This window comes from Pecten maximus, chromosome 5 (assembly GCF_902652985.1).
Source record: "Pecten maximus chromosome 5, xPecMax1.1, whole genome shotgun sequence".
NCBI lineage: Eukaryota > Metazoa > Mollusca > Bivalvia > Pectinida > Pectinidae > Pecten > Pecten maximus.
In genome coordinates this window covers 25,442,213-25,460,843 of record NC_047019.1, presented here as the reverse complement: position 1 = coordinate 25,460,843, position 18,631 = coordinate 25,442,213, and the positions used below count along the sequence as shown (strand labels likewise).

General features: G+C 34.9%; 1 protein-coding gene across 6 annotated transcripts; it reads right to left on the bottom strand.

Moving 5' to 3' along the window:
• Positions 1–7,185: 7,185 nt before the first annotated feature.
• On the bottom strand, positions 7,186–18,373 carry LOC117327645 (ubiquitin carboxyl-terminal hydrolase 16-like). Of its 6 annotated transcripts, none has more exons than XM_033884711.1 (14): positions 18,202–18,373; positions 17,310–17,381; positions 17,075–17,155; positions 16,839–16,886; positions 16,564–16,653; positions 14,495–14,691; positions 13,882–13,966; positions 13,391–13,421; positions 12,983–13,077; positions 12,494–12,574; positions 10,467–12,096; positions 10,084–10,166; positions 9,349–9,447; positions 7,186–7,847 (listed from the first exon to the last, which is right to left on the bottom strand). In XM_033884711.1, the coding sequence occupies exons 1-14, from the start codon at positions 18,238–18,240 to the stop codon at positions 7,530–7,532; spliced, it is 2,949 nt and encodes a 982-aa protein (XP_033740602.1). In that variant the 5' UTR covers positions 18,241–18,373; the 3' UTR covers positions 7,186–7,529. The 6 variants fall into 6 exon arrangements, with proteins under 6 accessions (XP_033740602.1, XP_033740606.1, XP_033740604.1 ...); XM_033884715.1 differs by having other exon boundaries at positions 14,495–14,622; XM_033884713.1 differs by having other exon boundaries at positions 17,075–17,152.
• Positions 18,374–18,631: the final 258 nt, after the last annotated feature.

Below are 18,631 nucleotides of genomic sequence, written 5' to 3'. Positions count from 1 at the left end.
TATGAAATGACGACAGGTAAATCCTACGGTGACATCATGTAATCACATGAAATTTCCTACTTTCGTTTCTCCGTATGATATCATTTTGAGGTTTTATCTTTTCACTCCAATAAGGCGCTAGAAATTTAAAAAAACGAAACAGAAAGTGACAATATTTGTTTATCGTCCAAACAGACAAAACCAATATCAAATAAGCCACTTACCTTCAAATATCTTCTGCAAATCATGGAACGAATCAAAAATATTGCAAATATCAAACAAAGGAAGAAATAGAAAGTTAGATATAAAGTTTGGTCCTGGTCGGGATGATTTAGCAATATTTGTCTCGGCATTGGTACAGTGTTGATCACAGATAGCCTTATGGTTGGTGCCACAATCAGTTGATTTTCCAGACGCCAATGTAAGTAAAAGACCGATGTACTATACGGTTCGGTGTAATTTGCATAATTATATATCATATCTGTGGAATTGCAAGATGGCACGTTCTCGATCCAGCATTGCAAACTGGCCAACACATCTAAAAAACAAACAATGAGTACAGAATTGAAGGAACTGCTTAGTTCGAACAGTAAGGTCAGTATTGTTTCCCAAACCCAAAAATAAACCGATGCTCCAAAAGTCTTCCAAGCGCTTAAACTGACATGTGCATACACAAGTAGTGAATTAAATGAAAGCGTATGAGTACCGTTGCTGACAATGAAAAATAATAACAAAATAATCCGATTAAGAAAGAAATAGAACGAGATCCACAAACTAAACATCGATACAGTCAATCTATATAAACCAAAAGTGAAAGTAGAAATGATCAGTGATCTCCATGATATAAATAGATAATGCGGTTAATGAAAAAAATGCCATCTAGGTTTATCAATATTGCGTATCAAATGCTAAACCACAGCCCAATTTAAGACAGACTTAGGTTAGAATAGAGAAAAGCATTTTATATATAAAATTCAGACATGTTTTAACTTTTTAGATAAAGATTCGTTACAAAATAGCGACACGTAAGATTGTATGAGCGGCTAAAAATATCTTACTAAGAACACACACATGGTCGATACTTTGTGCTACGTATCTATATGTGTACACATGTGTGTCGATTGCATACAAGCGAGCAGCGTTCTATCTACGATGGCCAATCTATATTAGAGTACACACTCTCCATATAAGGAAGAATGTGATGTACATGTATAAAGTGTTAATACCTGATTAAATCACTAGGTCAAACAAGCGGAGAGACTTTTCTCAAACAAATAACACAAATTACATGTCAGAACAACGTGTGATTTCTTTATTTAGAAAACAAATTTAAATTCACATTTGAAAAATAAAAGTGATGATTGGTTTTAATTGTTCAAAGTATGCGGACAAAATATAAACACAATTGCATGTACAACCGTTTAAAGGATAATATGAGTATTGAATAATAAACCTTCCTTGCTAATATACTATCTACACATGTGTAACCTCTAAGTTAAATATATACCCGATGCGTTACCATACCAGTTAAACAATACCAAGATTAGCTTACTAAATAGACATACTGACTAGAGTATGTACAATGGGAAACTCTTTAAATGCATATTTACACGAATTTAATCATTAACGTTAACCTTGACATGTGTAAGATACCAGTGATTTTAGCGTACTACACCTGCCGGTGTTTACGATGGTACACACGCATCACGCCTACTAAGACACACATGACCTCTGGACAGTTATGATAAATTACAACCATGACCTTGTAGTAAATCTTTAAGCAAGAACGCTTTGCGATAAATAGCCCCACACATACACAATCCCTATTGACTTTTTACATATGTATGTTTAAATGTGTATATTATATATACATGTAAGTACATGCACTGAGAAATAAAAACAATATTCAGTTGAAGAGATATTAATCTCCTCTTATTTCTAATGTGACAATAACCTACTTCTCTATTGAGGATTATATTTTTCCAATAAATAATCAAGAAAAAAAGCATTTCAACGTGCACTACATAGCAATAAAGACAACCGGTTCTATAGTGTTAAAAATTATCTGATCAAATTAAAACTCTTTGATAATTTATGGATGACTGGATATCATGTTTATGGCTTCACGTGAACAATTTGTTAGAAAGTTACTATAACACAGTGAATTGGTACTTTTAAGAAATACCCATGTAAGTGATAGAGTAACACTGTAAGCAGATTTACGGGTTATCGTACAAACGTTCATTCTTTCACAAGAAGAGCATCCTATGCATTGTAATCTTATGATTCAGAAATTGAACGAATGTATTTTTGATTTTTGACACAAACGTTAGTTTGAGTCTATGTCAGCGCTTTTGAGGTGGAGCTGACAAAATCTACGATGCCCTCTGGCGGATACTGCCTTGGCCAATCTAACCGTTGCTTTACAGTAACTCCGTAATGCTATGCAGTAAATATTTGTAAATATCGTAAATATTCACGATGAAAAATGACATATTGTAAAGTTCAGCTATAAAAAAATCACCTTTTGTTTTGTTGACACAAACGTAGACACAAACGTAAGTTTGAGTCTATGTCAGCGCTTTTGAGGGTAGCTGACAAAATCTACGATGCCCTCTGGCGGATACTGCTGTTGGCCAATCTAAACGTTGCTTTACAGTAACTCCGTAATGTTATGCAGTAAATATTTGTTTAACTTCACGATAAAAAATGACATACAGTGAAGTTCAGCTATTAAAAAAATTACCTTTTGTTTTGTTGTATTTTAGAAGCTGACAGGACAATGTGGTTTTTTTTTTGGCATTTTCGTTCGCTCTGACACAACTTCCACTGCCACTTCACAATCATATTCTATCGCAAAAAAATAATAGTCCCGTGACTTACGGAGTCAAATGCAACACTGCAGTTTCGTTAGATATATGACAAAACAACAGAACCTCACAAATAGATAGTTTTCAAAGTACATGTATTTAATTTAAGTATGTTCTGTCGATGATACGTAAGAATATTTTTCCGCGTTGAACGCATTAGATTTCACGCGGAATGATACAATCGACTTTTCGCTGGCGCCATATTGCTGCTTACCTCTGACCCGGAAGAAAAATCTACTAACATCACGCTGAATTTTCATCATCGACATCTATGTGGTTTTTTTCTTTGGTGGCATGTTACTGAATGGGTTATAAAATTGATAAAGTTTCGTCGGAATATCGTTGTTATTTTGTACATTGAAAATCACTCATCCAGCATCCGATTTTGTCCGCCATCTTTCAGTAATGTAAACAATAATAAAAGCAAGAGTAGGTGATCAAACCCAACTTTGACTGTCATTTTCTCACTGAAATATTAACTTGCATGTGATTGATGTAGTCTGCAGATGGTTAGATTATATAGATGTTTTTTTACGAAAGAAAAAAGTTGTCTATTCATCATGACAATATCACAACAACGGCAGCCGAGTACCATACGCATGTTTGCAAATAAAAAGTTAAATAAATTCTCACTGAATAGGGTTTCGAAAAGGCAAATGGACTTGTGAATATTAATATTGACTTCGGATCTATTGATTATATCCTACGTAATGCACATGAAGTTTTTTCGTTTACAGAACGCGTACCGCATTAACGTGGCTGTCTGCATGCAGATGTAGACGTCACTGAAAATATCATCTCTAATTATAGCGACTGATTCTTTTTTTCTAATATTCGTGATGGTTTAAAAAAAAATAGAAAATGATCTATCATTATCATTTGAAATATTACATAACAGTCGAAGCATATTATAAAAAAGAAAGGGGTCTACGATGTACATCTACATAGACCTTTATTATGTTTGGTGGAGTTTTGAACGCTTCAGGGACGGTTAAAGGGCAGTAACTCTTTAGAAAACACCATTTTTCATGGAAATGTACTGATTGCTAAATTTAACCAGAGATATTTAAAGGCAGTGGAAATGTTATATTCCTACATCTGCGGTTTTTTCTGTCTTAAATCATTTCAGCTTCTGAATTAAATTAACCTTTAAACTAATGCACAGTAAAGTATTGATAAATCAATGCAAATAATTTATTATAACTTAGATTTATTATTATTATTTAATCTTTTTTTCTTTACAACACTAGTACATATTATTTGAGAAGAACAGCAAAAATTACTAAGTTCATTATTCTTCTAAACAACAAAAATGTGTAAAACTTGTTTGTGTTGTGCATATATCCTATTGTGAAATAACTTGGCATGACTAAAGATAATAGTATTGTCTTGATGGCTGTTACATACTATATCATAGGTTGAGTTAAATAATTATTTTCTTCTTATCAATTATGGTCAATGGTGAAAACACATTTTTTTCATTTAAATTGTTAAGTCGGTTTAATGTTCAAATTCAGATTAATTTAATTAAAGCAACTATTAATAATGTACGTGTATATATGTGTTAACTTTTCTGACAAAGTCTTCAAGTAACCTGATTATATTTGACAGAGAATCAAAATGAGTAATTTTGTTGTTAAGAATAGTGGGCTTAGCCATTTACAACTGTTTAGATTCTACTTAATAAGGTTTGATTTTTAACATTTTGGCAAATTTATCTTATCAATATCCAATTTAGTTTTAAAGATAAGCAGTACTTCCTTTTTTATGAAAATAAAAATTACTTCAGTGTTCTAATAATTTAAACACATGAACAATTGAAAGAAATACATTTGTATGAAAAGCATTCATAATGGACTTTGAAGAATGCTACTACATGTACAGTTCATCCAGTTTGGGCATTCGAACTACATTTTCATCTGAGAGATGCTGCAGATTAAAAAAAAAACTCTGATTTTGAAATCGATGATATCAATACATATAGCTACATTCACATCTCACTAACATTAATTAACATGATATATATACCATACATATATATATGTATCGTGCAGTTACAGTTATGTATATGGTACATATACTATTGCGGAGAATTTTTGATGCAATGTACATAGGTGAAAAACAAAATTCCACTACAAATTGATTTGAACTGTACATGTGAATGAATGTTTTTTTGTTGTATAGATTATTTGTAGCTACACAGTATGGAGTGTAAACATATAACGTAGAGTGCTATATGAAAATCATGTTCACTCTAATGAGCGATTAAGAAACTGTCTCAAGTCTGAGCTGATATGAGCATGTAATTCTAAGTTTTGAATATAGTGCTTAGTTTAATGTGGCCGTTGTGATGGTATACCCTGCCCTGTCTACATCCGCATTCTACGCCTCCAGAGTCTGTTTATCAGACCCAGGTGTTTTTAACCCACCATCATCAGATGGTGGGCTATTCAAATCGCCCTGCGTCTGTGGTCCGTCCGTCCCTCCATCCGTAAACAATTCTTGTTATCGCTATTTCTCAAAGTACTGAAGGGATCTTCTAAAATTTCATATATAGGTTTCTCTTGGTTTCTAGTTATGCATATTGCATTTTGAGACTTATCGGAAAACAATATGGCCGACAGGCAGCCATCTTAGGTTTTGACAATTGAAGTTTGTTATTGCTATTTCTCAGAAAGCACTGAATTGATCTTTCTCAAATTTCATATGTAGGTTCCTCTTGGTGCTTACATTAGTTATGTATATTGCATTTTGAGACCAATCGGAAAACAATATGGCCGACAGGCAGCCATCTTGGATTTAGACAATTGAAGTTTGTTATCGCTATTTCTCAGAAAGTGCTGAAGGGATCTTTCTCAAATTTTATATGTAGGTTCCCCTCGGTGCCTAGTTATGGATATTGCATTTTGAGACTAATCGGAAAACAACATGGTCGACAGGCAGCCATATTGTATTTTGACAATTGAAGTTTGTTATCGCTATTTTACAGAAGGTACTGAAGAGATAGAACAATCTGCCACAAAATATCATTCAAAACCTTGACATAACATCATTCAAACCAGGGCTCACACACACGATAAAATCCTAAAACAATCACACAAGTGTTTTTAACCTGAGCTCTGATCTAAAAGGTGGTAGCTAGATGGGGCGCTACATCAAATGTATAAATATCTTTTCAATGGCTAATGATAATGATAATTTGTGAAGCGCTTATAGGCATGGGATCCTCAAAAGTTTGAAAAGAAAGGCCTCATTAATTTTACAGGTAATCTAGGACCTTCATATTACATCTACAACTACGTATACATTAACCCATTGAAGATGTCAAATACGATTACCTGAGTACCTATTCTGACAATTAGCTGCCAAGACGCACTTCCAATCAAAAGTAGATATGAATTTCTTTTCTTGCCAATATTTTGTCCTAGTCCTAATCAGGTATTGGTGATGTTCCATACAAAGTTGACCATGTCCCCACTAAACAAAAGCAGTTAAAATAATTTGTTTTCGTTTGTGTCTTCAGTACTTTCAGTACTTTGATTTTAACCTGTAGTTTAAGCAATCACTCAAATGTTTATGTAACAAAATGAAATACAATCTCTACTAATAATTAATCATAAGTATGAACATGTTTTATGAAAAAAAAAACTATCATGTATTTTCCAAACAAAAGTTTCGTTACATTTCCATTATAACATGTAGTAAATAAGTTCTCCGTTATACAATAGCCTTATCAATTGACACTTAAAGGAAATTAAACCATTTAATTACGTACTGAAGTGCATGTAGTAGAAGTATGGGAGTTTATCCCAAGTAGATACAAATGTGCTTTTGTCAACTGAAGTTGAAAAAAAAATCAATAAAAATCGATAAAAAAAGAATCTTATTAAATTCCGGTGAATGCTCTTCTTGTGTAAATACACTGATAGACCACCAAATTAGTTTTTTTGTTAAGAAGTAAGACTTAAATAGGACTTCTACACTCTCTTCCTACAGTCTCTACAGAACTTCTTATTCCCTTAAACTCATACATTTGTCACTCAAAATGGCCCTCTCAATTCACAAATGTTCTCTCAACCCCGAATCTCTCTATACTTCACTCGAAGATCTACACTGTCCAAGATTGATAGGTGTGTTATAGGGACAACAACGGTGTTTAATACCAATAATAAGATTTACTGAACTTAGCTTTTATTTTATGTAGTACAGCTTTTACTACTAACAGTAATTCGATATATCAAACTAATGACACAATAACCCCATCAGAGAGCAGTTTAAACTCGACTCACACGAATCATATTTGAATACACTCACTTTAGAAACAACAACAACAACATAATCAAAACATTTTGTTTTATTCTATTAAAATCACAATTATCATTATATTTGTAAACGAGTGCATGTGAATAGCACTGCGTGATAAAGTCACGTTATAAAAAGTACTGTACTTTTAATTTAACCACGAATTACATTAAAATACAAAGATAAGCACAGGGAACATTTTCAAAACATATATCTTTCTGGATATAATTTAGCAATAACTCCAAATAGTTTTGTTTTTATCTAAAAGGCATTAAAACTCAAATAAACGTATTTCTCGATGCAAAATTAAATTCCAACAACATCAACAATGTCTCTGAGGTTAAGACAGCATAAAGGCCATTTAGCGTTTAGAGATGTTCAGACTCGTTCATAAAACAAGAGGTAAGCGTTCGGGTCACAAAGTGCAGTATTATATTGATCTTTCTCGACCCTGTCATCACTTATGGTGTACCATGTGTCTTTCCTTTCTGCCTGAATAGTTTTGACGTCAGCCATTTCTTTCAAGAAACTTATTATTTCGTCTATGTATCTCTGTGGGTCCCTCCATTCCTTCTCCCCTTGGTGTTCAGTCGTTCGGACATGAGCTGTGTAGTGACCTCCGCGTATTGATCCCATGTGACTAACCACACCATACAGGCGGTACTGGTACTCGTCTGTGTCAGAACCATTCTTCCGCTGAAGTATAACAAGAACTCTTGATAACATTGCATTTATGAACAACATATAAAACATAAGCAGTGTAGATTAAAGAAGTTAGTTCACGAATACAGCGCAATATATGTACAATGTACATATATTTAATTCAAACCTCATGTTAACTACTGTACAGTATCTAATCCGGATTTCTGTCTATCCAGGTGTTTGATCCTCAGATTTCACTCGTCAGTTAATGCAGTTAAAACTGTAAAGTCTGGAACCTGTCTATTCTGAAAACCGGCGTTATTAAACTGACCATGGTATAAGTATGCTTCTGAAATCGATATGGCTAAACTGTACGCCATGCTGTCCTCAACAAGCAACAGCCTCAACACACACATCGAAGACCTTCACAATTACCGATGTTGATTGAAGCATCCATGGACGTAGTTTATCTGTAATTTTGTTTGGTACTTTGAGGTGGTTGACGACCAATGATCACAACAAACCGTCACAAATCGTGAATACTTTTCAAATGTGTTCTTCGAAAATAAAGCACATTCGTGCATGCATTTTGAGTATTTAGTTAATACAGACCTAAGAATGCCCAGACGTTCATACTGATGACGACCCAGACGTTTACGTGTGATATCGAGGAAGCGATATAAACCGAGCTAAATAATTGGGTAACTAGGACAACGATTTGGTCAGTGACTATTTCGATGATGAAATCAATGTGGAATGTGGAAGCAATGCCAACGAAGACGACATTACCGATTTATACACTGCAAGTTCCTCGCATCTTCGTTTGCATTGAATAAAGAGGTTGGTGTTTACGAAATGTGTCGGACATAAAACGGCGACAAAAATATTATACATAAACATTCTTATTTGCATCCGGTTTAGACAGGATACACTGTATTCCGTTTTGTTATGTTTTCATTGTCTTTGTATTGAAATACTGAATGAACTTAAGTTACAGATTTATATTCACGAACTGAGTGTACTTATATTGGCAGATCATATTTTATTTGATATGAATGGCGAAGCTTTCCAAAGCGTGGGGCCGCGGTGGCTGAGTGGTTAAGTTGTCCCGACACTTTATCACTACTAGCCCTCCACCTCTGGGTTGCGAGTTCGAAACCTACGTGGGGCAGTTACCAGGTACTGACCGTAGGCCGGTGGTTTTTCTCCGGGTACTCCGGCATTCCTTCACCTCCAAAACCTGGCACGTCCTTAAATGACCCTAGCTGTTAATAGGACGTTGAACAAAAACACACAAACCAAACTTTCCGAAGGCATCGTTTTTGTCTAATCAAGATTAATGATGTTTATTGATTTATTTTGACAGAAATTATGTTAAAATCACAAAAAACACCACTGCCTGTAAATCTCATGACTTAGAATGTAAACAAAATATCATCGATGTGTATATATTTCTTTAAATTGTTATAAGAAAGAAATTACTTATGGGCTTATGGACAGACAAGACAGTGTTTTCAGCCACATTCTTCGTAAAGAGGGATTAATGTATACTTACATTCAAAAACGAAACAGCAGCTGAACAGTATGGTGCGGCGTCAAGATATTCAGGGTAGGTCAATTTTCCGTCCATTTTTTCAAGACTACCGTCCAAGCTCTACATAAATAAAAGGATAAGCATTAGGTTAGGTCATACACCGACATGGTTAGAAATGGTCATTATTCAATAATGTAATCTGCCGAAAGATATCAATAATTATATTTTCAATTTTAATAGTGGAAAATAGTTCGGAATTCATTTTCATGAATTCCGAGCAGATGTAAATAATAAAACAGCGTCAACACACAAAACAAACTTGACAGTCCAAGTGGATATTTTTTTTAAAGTTTTTCTGAAGACAGACAGGAAAAATATATAAAAACAGTGTACGTGGTGATTATTTTACATTTGTTTTGGTATTTACTTATTACACCATCAACTTTTTTAGAATGCACGATGCCAAAACACTCGATTTAATTTGTAGTTTATCGAATGTCAACAATTCAGAAAGGAAATCAGATCTTTAAAAAATGAAGAAAAAACACATCATAACGTTAAATGTTATTATTATTATTCAATCGAAGAAGTTAAAAATATGTATTTGTGTGCTAATGATGAAATGAACCATAATTTTAAATATTTAATTCGTTTTCTGAGCATATCTGATGCTGCCATCCTCGCAGAAATTGAAAAGAGATCCCCTTGCAATCAGTATATACAGTAATTGAGGAAATTATACAACTGAGAAAGTACCATTGTAAATCTGTTGAACTGCAACACCAACACCGGAGGTAGAGACATCAACAGTATCCGGCTTCTGGTGATAGTGGTCTGGTCTGTAAAGAACAAACAGAATCATTAGTCTTTACAAATAAAACTATGTTTATTAACGGTAATTAAATGGATGGTTTTAGGGTCATCTAAATAGCATATCACTAGAGTAGTGCTTTGATAGCATTTTGAAAATATAACTGGAACTGTTATATAGATGGCCCTTTAAATGGTCCTACGAGGAGACTTTTGTCTCTTACCATTCCTCAAAGTTTCCTTATAAATTATTGAAATGATTTGATATGCTCATGAAACATTTTTGAGATTTGATACAGATAGATAGTAATCCCTTGACGAACATATACCGTTAGCTCCTTTAACGCAACTCTTTTCACATGTTCTGCATGGCAAGTCTTGAAAACAGTCAATGTCTGTCCACATCTTAAGGCCTTCCTCTAAGTCTGTCCGATCAGTCTGTTCATTTTTCAAACAGCGGTAACAACGGGGGGTTTCAGAAGCAGCTGAATAATTAGATTGGTCCCGAGCCTTCTGTTTAAGTGGTTGCCAGACAGCTTGGACGTCGGCTTTCTGTTGTTGTGGTGACCTTCTAGGCTTGATATCTGTCTCTTTTTCCAGTGATGACGCATTTAATTGCACTTCAACCTCATGTTGGTGTGGTGACCCATTATTGTGGCCTTCAGTCTCTAGTTGCTGTGTTGGCCCATTAGTTTTTGCATCATCTTCCCTTTGCTGTTCTGGCCCTTTAGTTTGATCCTCACCCTCCTGTTTGTTTGTTGCCCCATTACATTGACCCTCATCCGCCTGTTGCTGTGGTGACCCATTTGCTTGGTGCTCATCCTCCTGTTGCTGTGGTGACCTATTTGATTGGTGCTCATCCGCCTGGTGCTCTGGTGACCCATTTGCTTGGTGCTCATCCTCCTGTTGCTGTGGTGACCTATTTGATTGGTGCTCATCCGCCTGTTGCTGTGGTGACCTATTTGTTTGGTGCTCATCCTCCTGTTGCTGTGGTGACCTATTTGCTTGGGGCTCATCCTCCTGTTGCTGTGGTGACCTATTTGTTTGGTGCTCATCCTCCTGTTGCTGTGGTGACCTATTTGTTTGGTGCTCATCCGCCTGGTGCTCTGGTGACCCATTTGTTTGGTGCTCATCCTCCTGTTGCTTTGGTGACCTATTTGCTTGGTGCTCATCCTCCTGTTGCTTTGGTGACCTATTTGATTGGTGCTCATCCTCCTGTTGCTTTGGTGACCTATTTGCTTGGTGCTCATCCTCCTGTTGCTGTGGTGACCTATTTGTTTGGTGCTCATCCTCCTGTTGCTGTGGTGACCTATTTGTTTGGTGCTCATCCGCCTGGTGCTCTGGTGACCCATTTGTTTGGTGCTCATCCTCCTGTTGCTTTGGTGACCTATTTGTTTGGTGCTCATCCTCCTGTTGCTTTGGTGACCTATTTGTTTGGTGCTCATCCTCCTGTTGCTTTGGTGACCTATTTGTTTGGTGCTCATCCTCCTGTTGCTTTGGTGACCTATTTGTTTGGTGCTCATCCTCCTGTTGCTTTGGTGACCTATTTGTTTGGTGCTCATCCTCCTGTTGCTGTGGTGACCTATTTGTTTGGTGCTCATCCTCCTCTTGCTTTGGTGACCCATTAATGTTGAACCCAGCCTTCTGTTGTTCTGATGACCCATTGGTTTGGCTCTCATCCTCATGTTGCTCTAGAGGCCCATTAGTTTTGAACCCAACTTTCTGTTCCTCTAGTGACTCACTAGTTTTGAACTCAACCGTCTGTTGCTCTGATGATCCATTTGATTGGTCCTCGTCCTCCTGTTGCTCTGGTGACCCATTTGCTTGGCTCTCATCCTCCTGTTGCTCTGACGACCCATTAGTTTGGAGCCTAGCCTTCTCGTGCTGTTGTGACCTATCGATTTTGTCATCAGTCTCCTCTTGTATTATTCCTTTAGTTTGGGTTTCAGTTCCCTCCATCTGTAAATATATGACCAATTGAAAAATTGTAATTGAATCGCGTTCTTCCTTATCGATATATGAATCCCTAAAACATGTTTTGGTATGTTTATCTTATGATGAAAGGTGATAGAATTGACATAATGTACATATTTAGCCAATATAATAAAAGATGGGTTCCCTGCTATTCACTTCAAATTTTGTTGTGTCATTTTTTGTTATTTTTACAGGATTGCCAAAGTTATGAGATTTTATTTCATACCAAATATGAAAGTAATTAGCAGAATAAGTAATAAAATGAAAATGGATTTATTCTTGTTGTTTCGGACCCTTTTAACTAAATACTTGATATACATAAACTATTTTTATGACAAAAATAAGCTATGAATGAGTGTTTTTATTCTGCCAGAATACTCACCTTGTTTCTGGTTGAACCCTTCCTTGATTGTGGTGGGATATGAACTGAAATACTGGTGAATCTTTGAAACACTGGCTCAATCTGTCAGAGGGGTAAATGTTGTTACTAATTATAACTACTACTACTACTACGATAGGATATATAGATAAAAGCATTATTAATGCATTAAATATTACTTCCATCATTACTATCAGATTCCATTCTAAATTTCTATTTAAAGAAATTGATTTTTCAAAAATTTACCATGCGATGCATTGTAAACAAAACTATAAAACTGAAAATGAACAGGACGTAACAATGACAACAAATGACGGCGGCCTGGGGAATTGTATGATGTTGCTCTCCAGGAAAAATACAACACTTTATTACTTCAGTTATTGATTTTCGTACAATTGTTTAATGATTACAATATCTCCATCATATTTATCATTTATTTGTTTCTATATATTATACTACTTCGATACTTGGTAACATTTAAGCATCACTCACATGATCACAAGTACTGTAGGTATATATTGTACAGAAAACTCCTCCAAACAAACGGGAAATCGGAGAATTATTCATCAATAGCTCTAGGTCTGAAACTAAAAAGATATATAAAACACATTATAATATACCATTTCTGTACTTTTTAATTGTGACCATCCCCCCCCCCCCCCCCCCCCTACCTGCATAGGTAATATATGATAGTAATTCTATACTTTTCGGTGTCATATTATATACGTCGTTGATTGATCAGTGGATACTAAGCCAAGTCGTTTTTAGTTTTGTTTTTTGTTCTGTTGTTGTTGTTTTTTTTTAAATGTGTAAATATAATACATGTATATAGCATAGTACCCGTATGTCTTAACTATATAAAGATAACACTGATTAGGTAGACATATACTATTAACAGACCTGGCCCACCGGTATTGTCTGTACGCTTCACCTGAAATATAAAAGTACATGTATGTAAACCGAAAACAGTGATTTCATGTAATTTTGGTTATCATTTTGTTAAAAATATAATGAATTCTAAAAGAAATGATATCAGTGATATTTCCAAGATTTTGTAAGGAAAAGGTACAGAAAAAAAATGAAAGAAACAGAACTATTAACAACATGAAACCTATTTATTGTAATGTTTACACCATGTACGTACTCAGGCTGAGAGGGGAAAATATCATATTAAACTTCAACTTGTAACGAGATAGAAACATTCTCGTAGTAAACAAGTCATGAAAATAGCCAACGATCGATAAAAAGTAACGGAATAATGAAATAAGCTAACGACTGTTAAAAAAGTAAACTTCTGATAAAAAAAGTGAACACAGCCGGTAAAAAGTGTGGTGAAATGTATCAATTGATTAAAAAATGAATGAAATATAAAGAAAAAATGACATATATACCTCACATAAATTCTCCAGTCCTTCAATCATGGTATTGAACAACTGATAACTGTCCTGCTGTCCGTATCCTTTAAATTCGTCATCGCTGGGCAAGAAATTTAGATAATGACTCATAAGAAACAGCATTTTACCGGTATCAACGAGATAATGATGTGTATATGTTATGTAGTATAAACATACATAAGTACCTGTATCCGTTACATACAATACATTGTATTTCATTGAAGATAACATTCAAAACGTGTACATTGTATATACACGGTATTTCATTGATACATTCATGGAAATTTTGTGATATTTTAGGGAATTGTTTAGCCTGGACAGAATAAAGTATAGTATATATTCAAATATGTAAGATTATATCTATAACAAATATATAATCACAAGGAAATGGAATCACCGAACTGTGTAGCAGAAGTGTTGTACATGTAGCTATTACTAGTATTTTGGCATATTACAGGACGGAAAATTTCAGTATTTTGTGAAAAATGTAAACGTTGGAAATAAATCGTTAACATTAACACTTACAAAGAGCTGTTATATAATGACAGTATCGAGAAGATACAGATTAATTGAAAAATCAACTTCAAACATATTGCCTTAGATAACGCACATTTGACAAATGACGTTAAGGACAGCTTGCGGTAACGCTGATGACACATGTGACTCGGACTTAACGGCGTCCACGAGGTCAAGCAGGGGCCGGTCTAACTGTGGTGGTGGCGGCACAAGGAACCGGGTCTGGAATCGACTCGGTATTATAGTGCTCAGTAAACGCTGTTTCCAGTATTGTAGTGTAAAAGACCAGGTCTGGTTATGAAATGGTACGCATATGTATATCCATGTGTCAATAATATGATATCAACTTCATAATGATGAAATTATGATTATAACAAACAAAAGTTTAATTTCTTTTCAGAAATTGTTTTTTAAGTTTGGCAAGCTGTGATTTATTAACCAAAAAATGTTGATAAACTTTTTAACCAAATTATGTAAGGCATATTATTGTTATTAAAATTATAACTTAAAGAGTATAATTTTCTCCCATTGTGGTTTAGTATGTATAAATTTTCAACAAAACCTGATATATCCCTTATGCGAATAGAATCCAGTTTATTCCTATATATTCGTACATGTAATTTGTCCAGGCCAGCATACCACTTCTGGTATATAATGGTGAGAAAAAAATTCTTTTAAAGTAACAGTTGTAGAAGTACAGCATATCAAACCAATATTATGACTATTCGTAGTAATATTATGACTTTGGTCTCAATAGGAAATTTTACATCTTTTAAAAAAACAATTAGTGACATCCCTTTTCACTAGCAATTTCATGTTCGTATTCAAATTACTTCTTAAAGCCAGTGATAGAAGGCTGTGTATGCTGAGTTTCTGTTTGTATGTACGAAACTTAACTAAAATTATTAATATATTACATCTTATTTGTCATATAACATATCTTACATGTATATGTGATATCTTACATTACTTTATAAGATATCTTATTATCCCACCTTTCACTGATTTGTCTCCCGTTTTGAGTGTACAAGATTTCTCTGTCTTTTTTAGCGCGTGCAATCTGTCATACCCTAGGGTGTGACAGATTGCACGCGCTCACTTTCTTCACCGGAAGTACTACTGGACCGGAACTACTTTTTTTGTTTACATTACGTCGTCTGCTACGTCAACAAACAAATTGTGTACACAATAATACAAAAATCCCCAGTCTCTAAACAACTACAGACAACTGAACAGTTTCCAAAAACAAAAAATGTCTGCCATTCTTTCAAATACAAATGAATCCCCCAACTGTAGGCCTACAACTGAAACTGAGAGCACAATAATCCGAAGGGTTCTGATGTTAATATCGCCTTTCAAGCTGCCTTGTAAGATCGTCAGAAAATTCGGACTAAGAGCACAAGTGCACCTACCTGCACCGATCGCGACAAAATTGTTCAACTGTCACAAGTAAAAAGATCGCACAACAGCATTTCCTTGTATCGGTGTTTTATGGATCCACAATCAGTGGGGGGAACATTTAACATCCATTTCCACAGCCATAATGACAATACAAAGTCGATTTCAAAGCGACCTCGTGTGATTTACTCCGAGTCGGACAGTGATGAGTGAGTGACGTCATCCCACGTGAAATGGATGAATGGAAATGTGTGCATATTTCCCGCGTTTTTTTTGACATGCGTACTTGTTTACAAACAGACGGAGATCGCCGATGGGAAAACACATAAAGAAAAGAGGTGGGAGAAAAATAATCGTTCCCTACCTTGAGGGTATAACAAAGAAATCTCAACCTTCGGGGGAGATTCTTGAATGTCCCAACCCTCGGCAAGCCTCGGGTTGGACATTCAAGAATCTCCCCCTCAGGTTGAGATTTCTCTGTCACACCCTCAAGGTAGGGAAAGATTCTATTAATCATTTTATGAAATGGCTTTTAAAGAAAACTATACAATTTATCTTAGATATCTTATCTAATACAATGTAAATTGGCTCAACTTTGTTCCATGAATAAATGATAACTCGGCTTGTCATACATTAGTGTAATGTATATTATACAAATTAAACTGAAACAGTAATTGAAATATAAACAACATAATCAAAAGATGTGCAAACCTCTTCATTAATAGACAACAACACTCTATACATATACAAAGTTTAAAAACATACTTCTCTGCTGGTTTGTTGACTTATTCGATCCCTTGTTTGTTCAATAGCTTTTTGTAGTTGTTCTCGAAAGTTTGGTGTCCTGCAGAGGACCTGGGAACAGACATAATGGGTATATTGTTTATATTCTAAGAGCATATGAGAGCATGTGTACTAAACATCATCAATGACTTATTGTAGTGTCACATTTTAATACAAAAATATAAAACAGACATTTCAGAAACTGTCATTAAACCTGAACCGTTACGTAATAGAGGTATACAATGTGTTATAATCACCTGGATAACTGCATTCATGTAGCAGGTGTTACCGAGGTTTGGTATCCCCTACAAACAAGGACAAAACATATTTCATATATATATTTTTGTGGGTTTTTTTTTTTAGTTTAATAAATGTCAATGAAACATCTCTGGCCAATTATATAATGTAAACACCCATGGATGCATCTGGTACCAGTATAAAAAAAAAGTGGTGGTACAATTTCAAGGATGAAGGAAATGAATTAAAGAAATACCTGAATCGGGCGTCTACCCTCTCCTGTCTTTTTCTGGTTCCCTGATACATTTCTTATCTCTTTAAATGGGCCACATATCTGCTGACATAACAAAACAATTCATTTTGGAGATAGCTGTGACACTCTGTTTCTTCACGGTATATCTGGCCAGTTATATAATGTAAGTATAAGGTAAATCTTAAAAATAAAACTGGTTGTTAAATTTCAAGGATGAAGAAAATAGATTAGAAAATACCTGATTCGGGCGTCTGTCTTTCCCTGTCTTTTTCTGATTTCCTGGTATCGCTTTAGATGGGTTACGTATCTGCTGACATAACAAAACAATTCGTTTTAGAGCTTGCATTGGTCATAATGCCATTAGAATTATAAAAATGATCACTTCAGTTTACTTTCAATACCAGTGTCTAAACATAGATGAGAACTCCAAAAAATATAAATTAGAGGCATTTAATAGCGACAGGGAAATTATCTGTCATTTTAGGCGGATATAGAGATGCTTGTAACTAATTTGTATAGGTATCATTTACCCTGAGCTGACATTGATCTATCACTGAAATATGGATATTGAGTGAGGATTGTTGAAACCTTGTACTAAAAATTGTATTTCTTAGGTAAAACATATAACAGTACTACCGAAACGTACACATAGGAGAGGAATTAACCTACATGTAGATATCAACATGGCACATTGTTTCAAAAATAATTGGTGGAAGGAAAACTTTTTGAAATTAAATACTGTTTAAAATAAACCAACACGTAAACCTGTGTCACAAAAATTATATTGTCGTTGAAATGTTTGGATCAAATCTGGAATCGTTAAATCGAAATATGTACATTTACTGAACATTGTGTATTATAATAATTGCGACATATTTTGAATACCAGCCGTAATGATTTGCATACGTAAAACGAAAGTAGCAAAAATTATATTACAGTACATATACCATTATGTAGTCTATATACTTATGTGGTGTGCTTAGACCAGGCTACTGACCATTATAAATGTATCTCTGCATTTTAAGTTTTTAAAGTGACTGTTTGATAATCTTTACATGTGGTTTCCTGATAATCAATCCACACAGGTGGTTTCTTGATAATCAATCTACACATCACAAATCTAATCTTACCTTTCTGATCAAATAAAATCCTATGTGCACCAACGACATACACACAAATTGTCTTCCTCTGCCATACGAAACTCCAGAGTTTCCCCGGCCACAGCCGAGACAGACCCCACCTCACTAACGACAGTTTACAACACGACATGACTACTGTAATAGTGGCCTGCGACCAAGCCACCAAGACCTATAACTGCGGTGGAAAACCCCGTACAGATATCAACAAAACGAAAGTGAAAGTAGAAGATATTAAAGGTTATTAAATTACATATAAATGAAACGATCATTTAAAGGGTTTTTATTAATTTCTACCATGTTCATTTGTGCCAGTAATGAGACCGGTAGCTGCGTGGACGGTGTGTGCGAACTGTAATCACGTGGTTCTGTCTTGATCGACTCGTGACTTTATCTGATCTACATATCTATAGTCCGACACTGC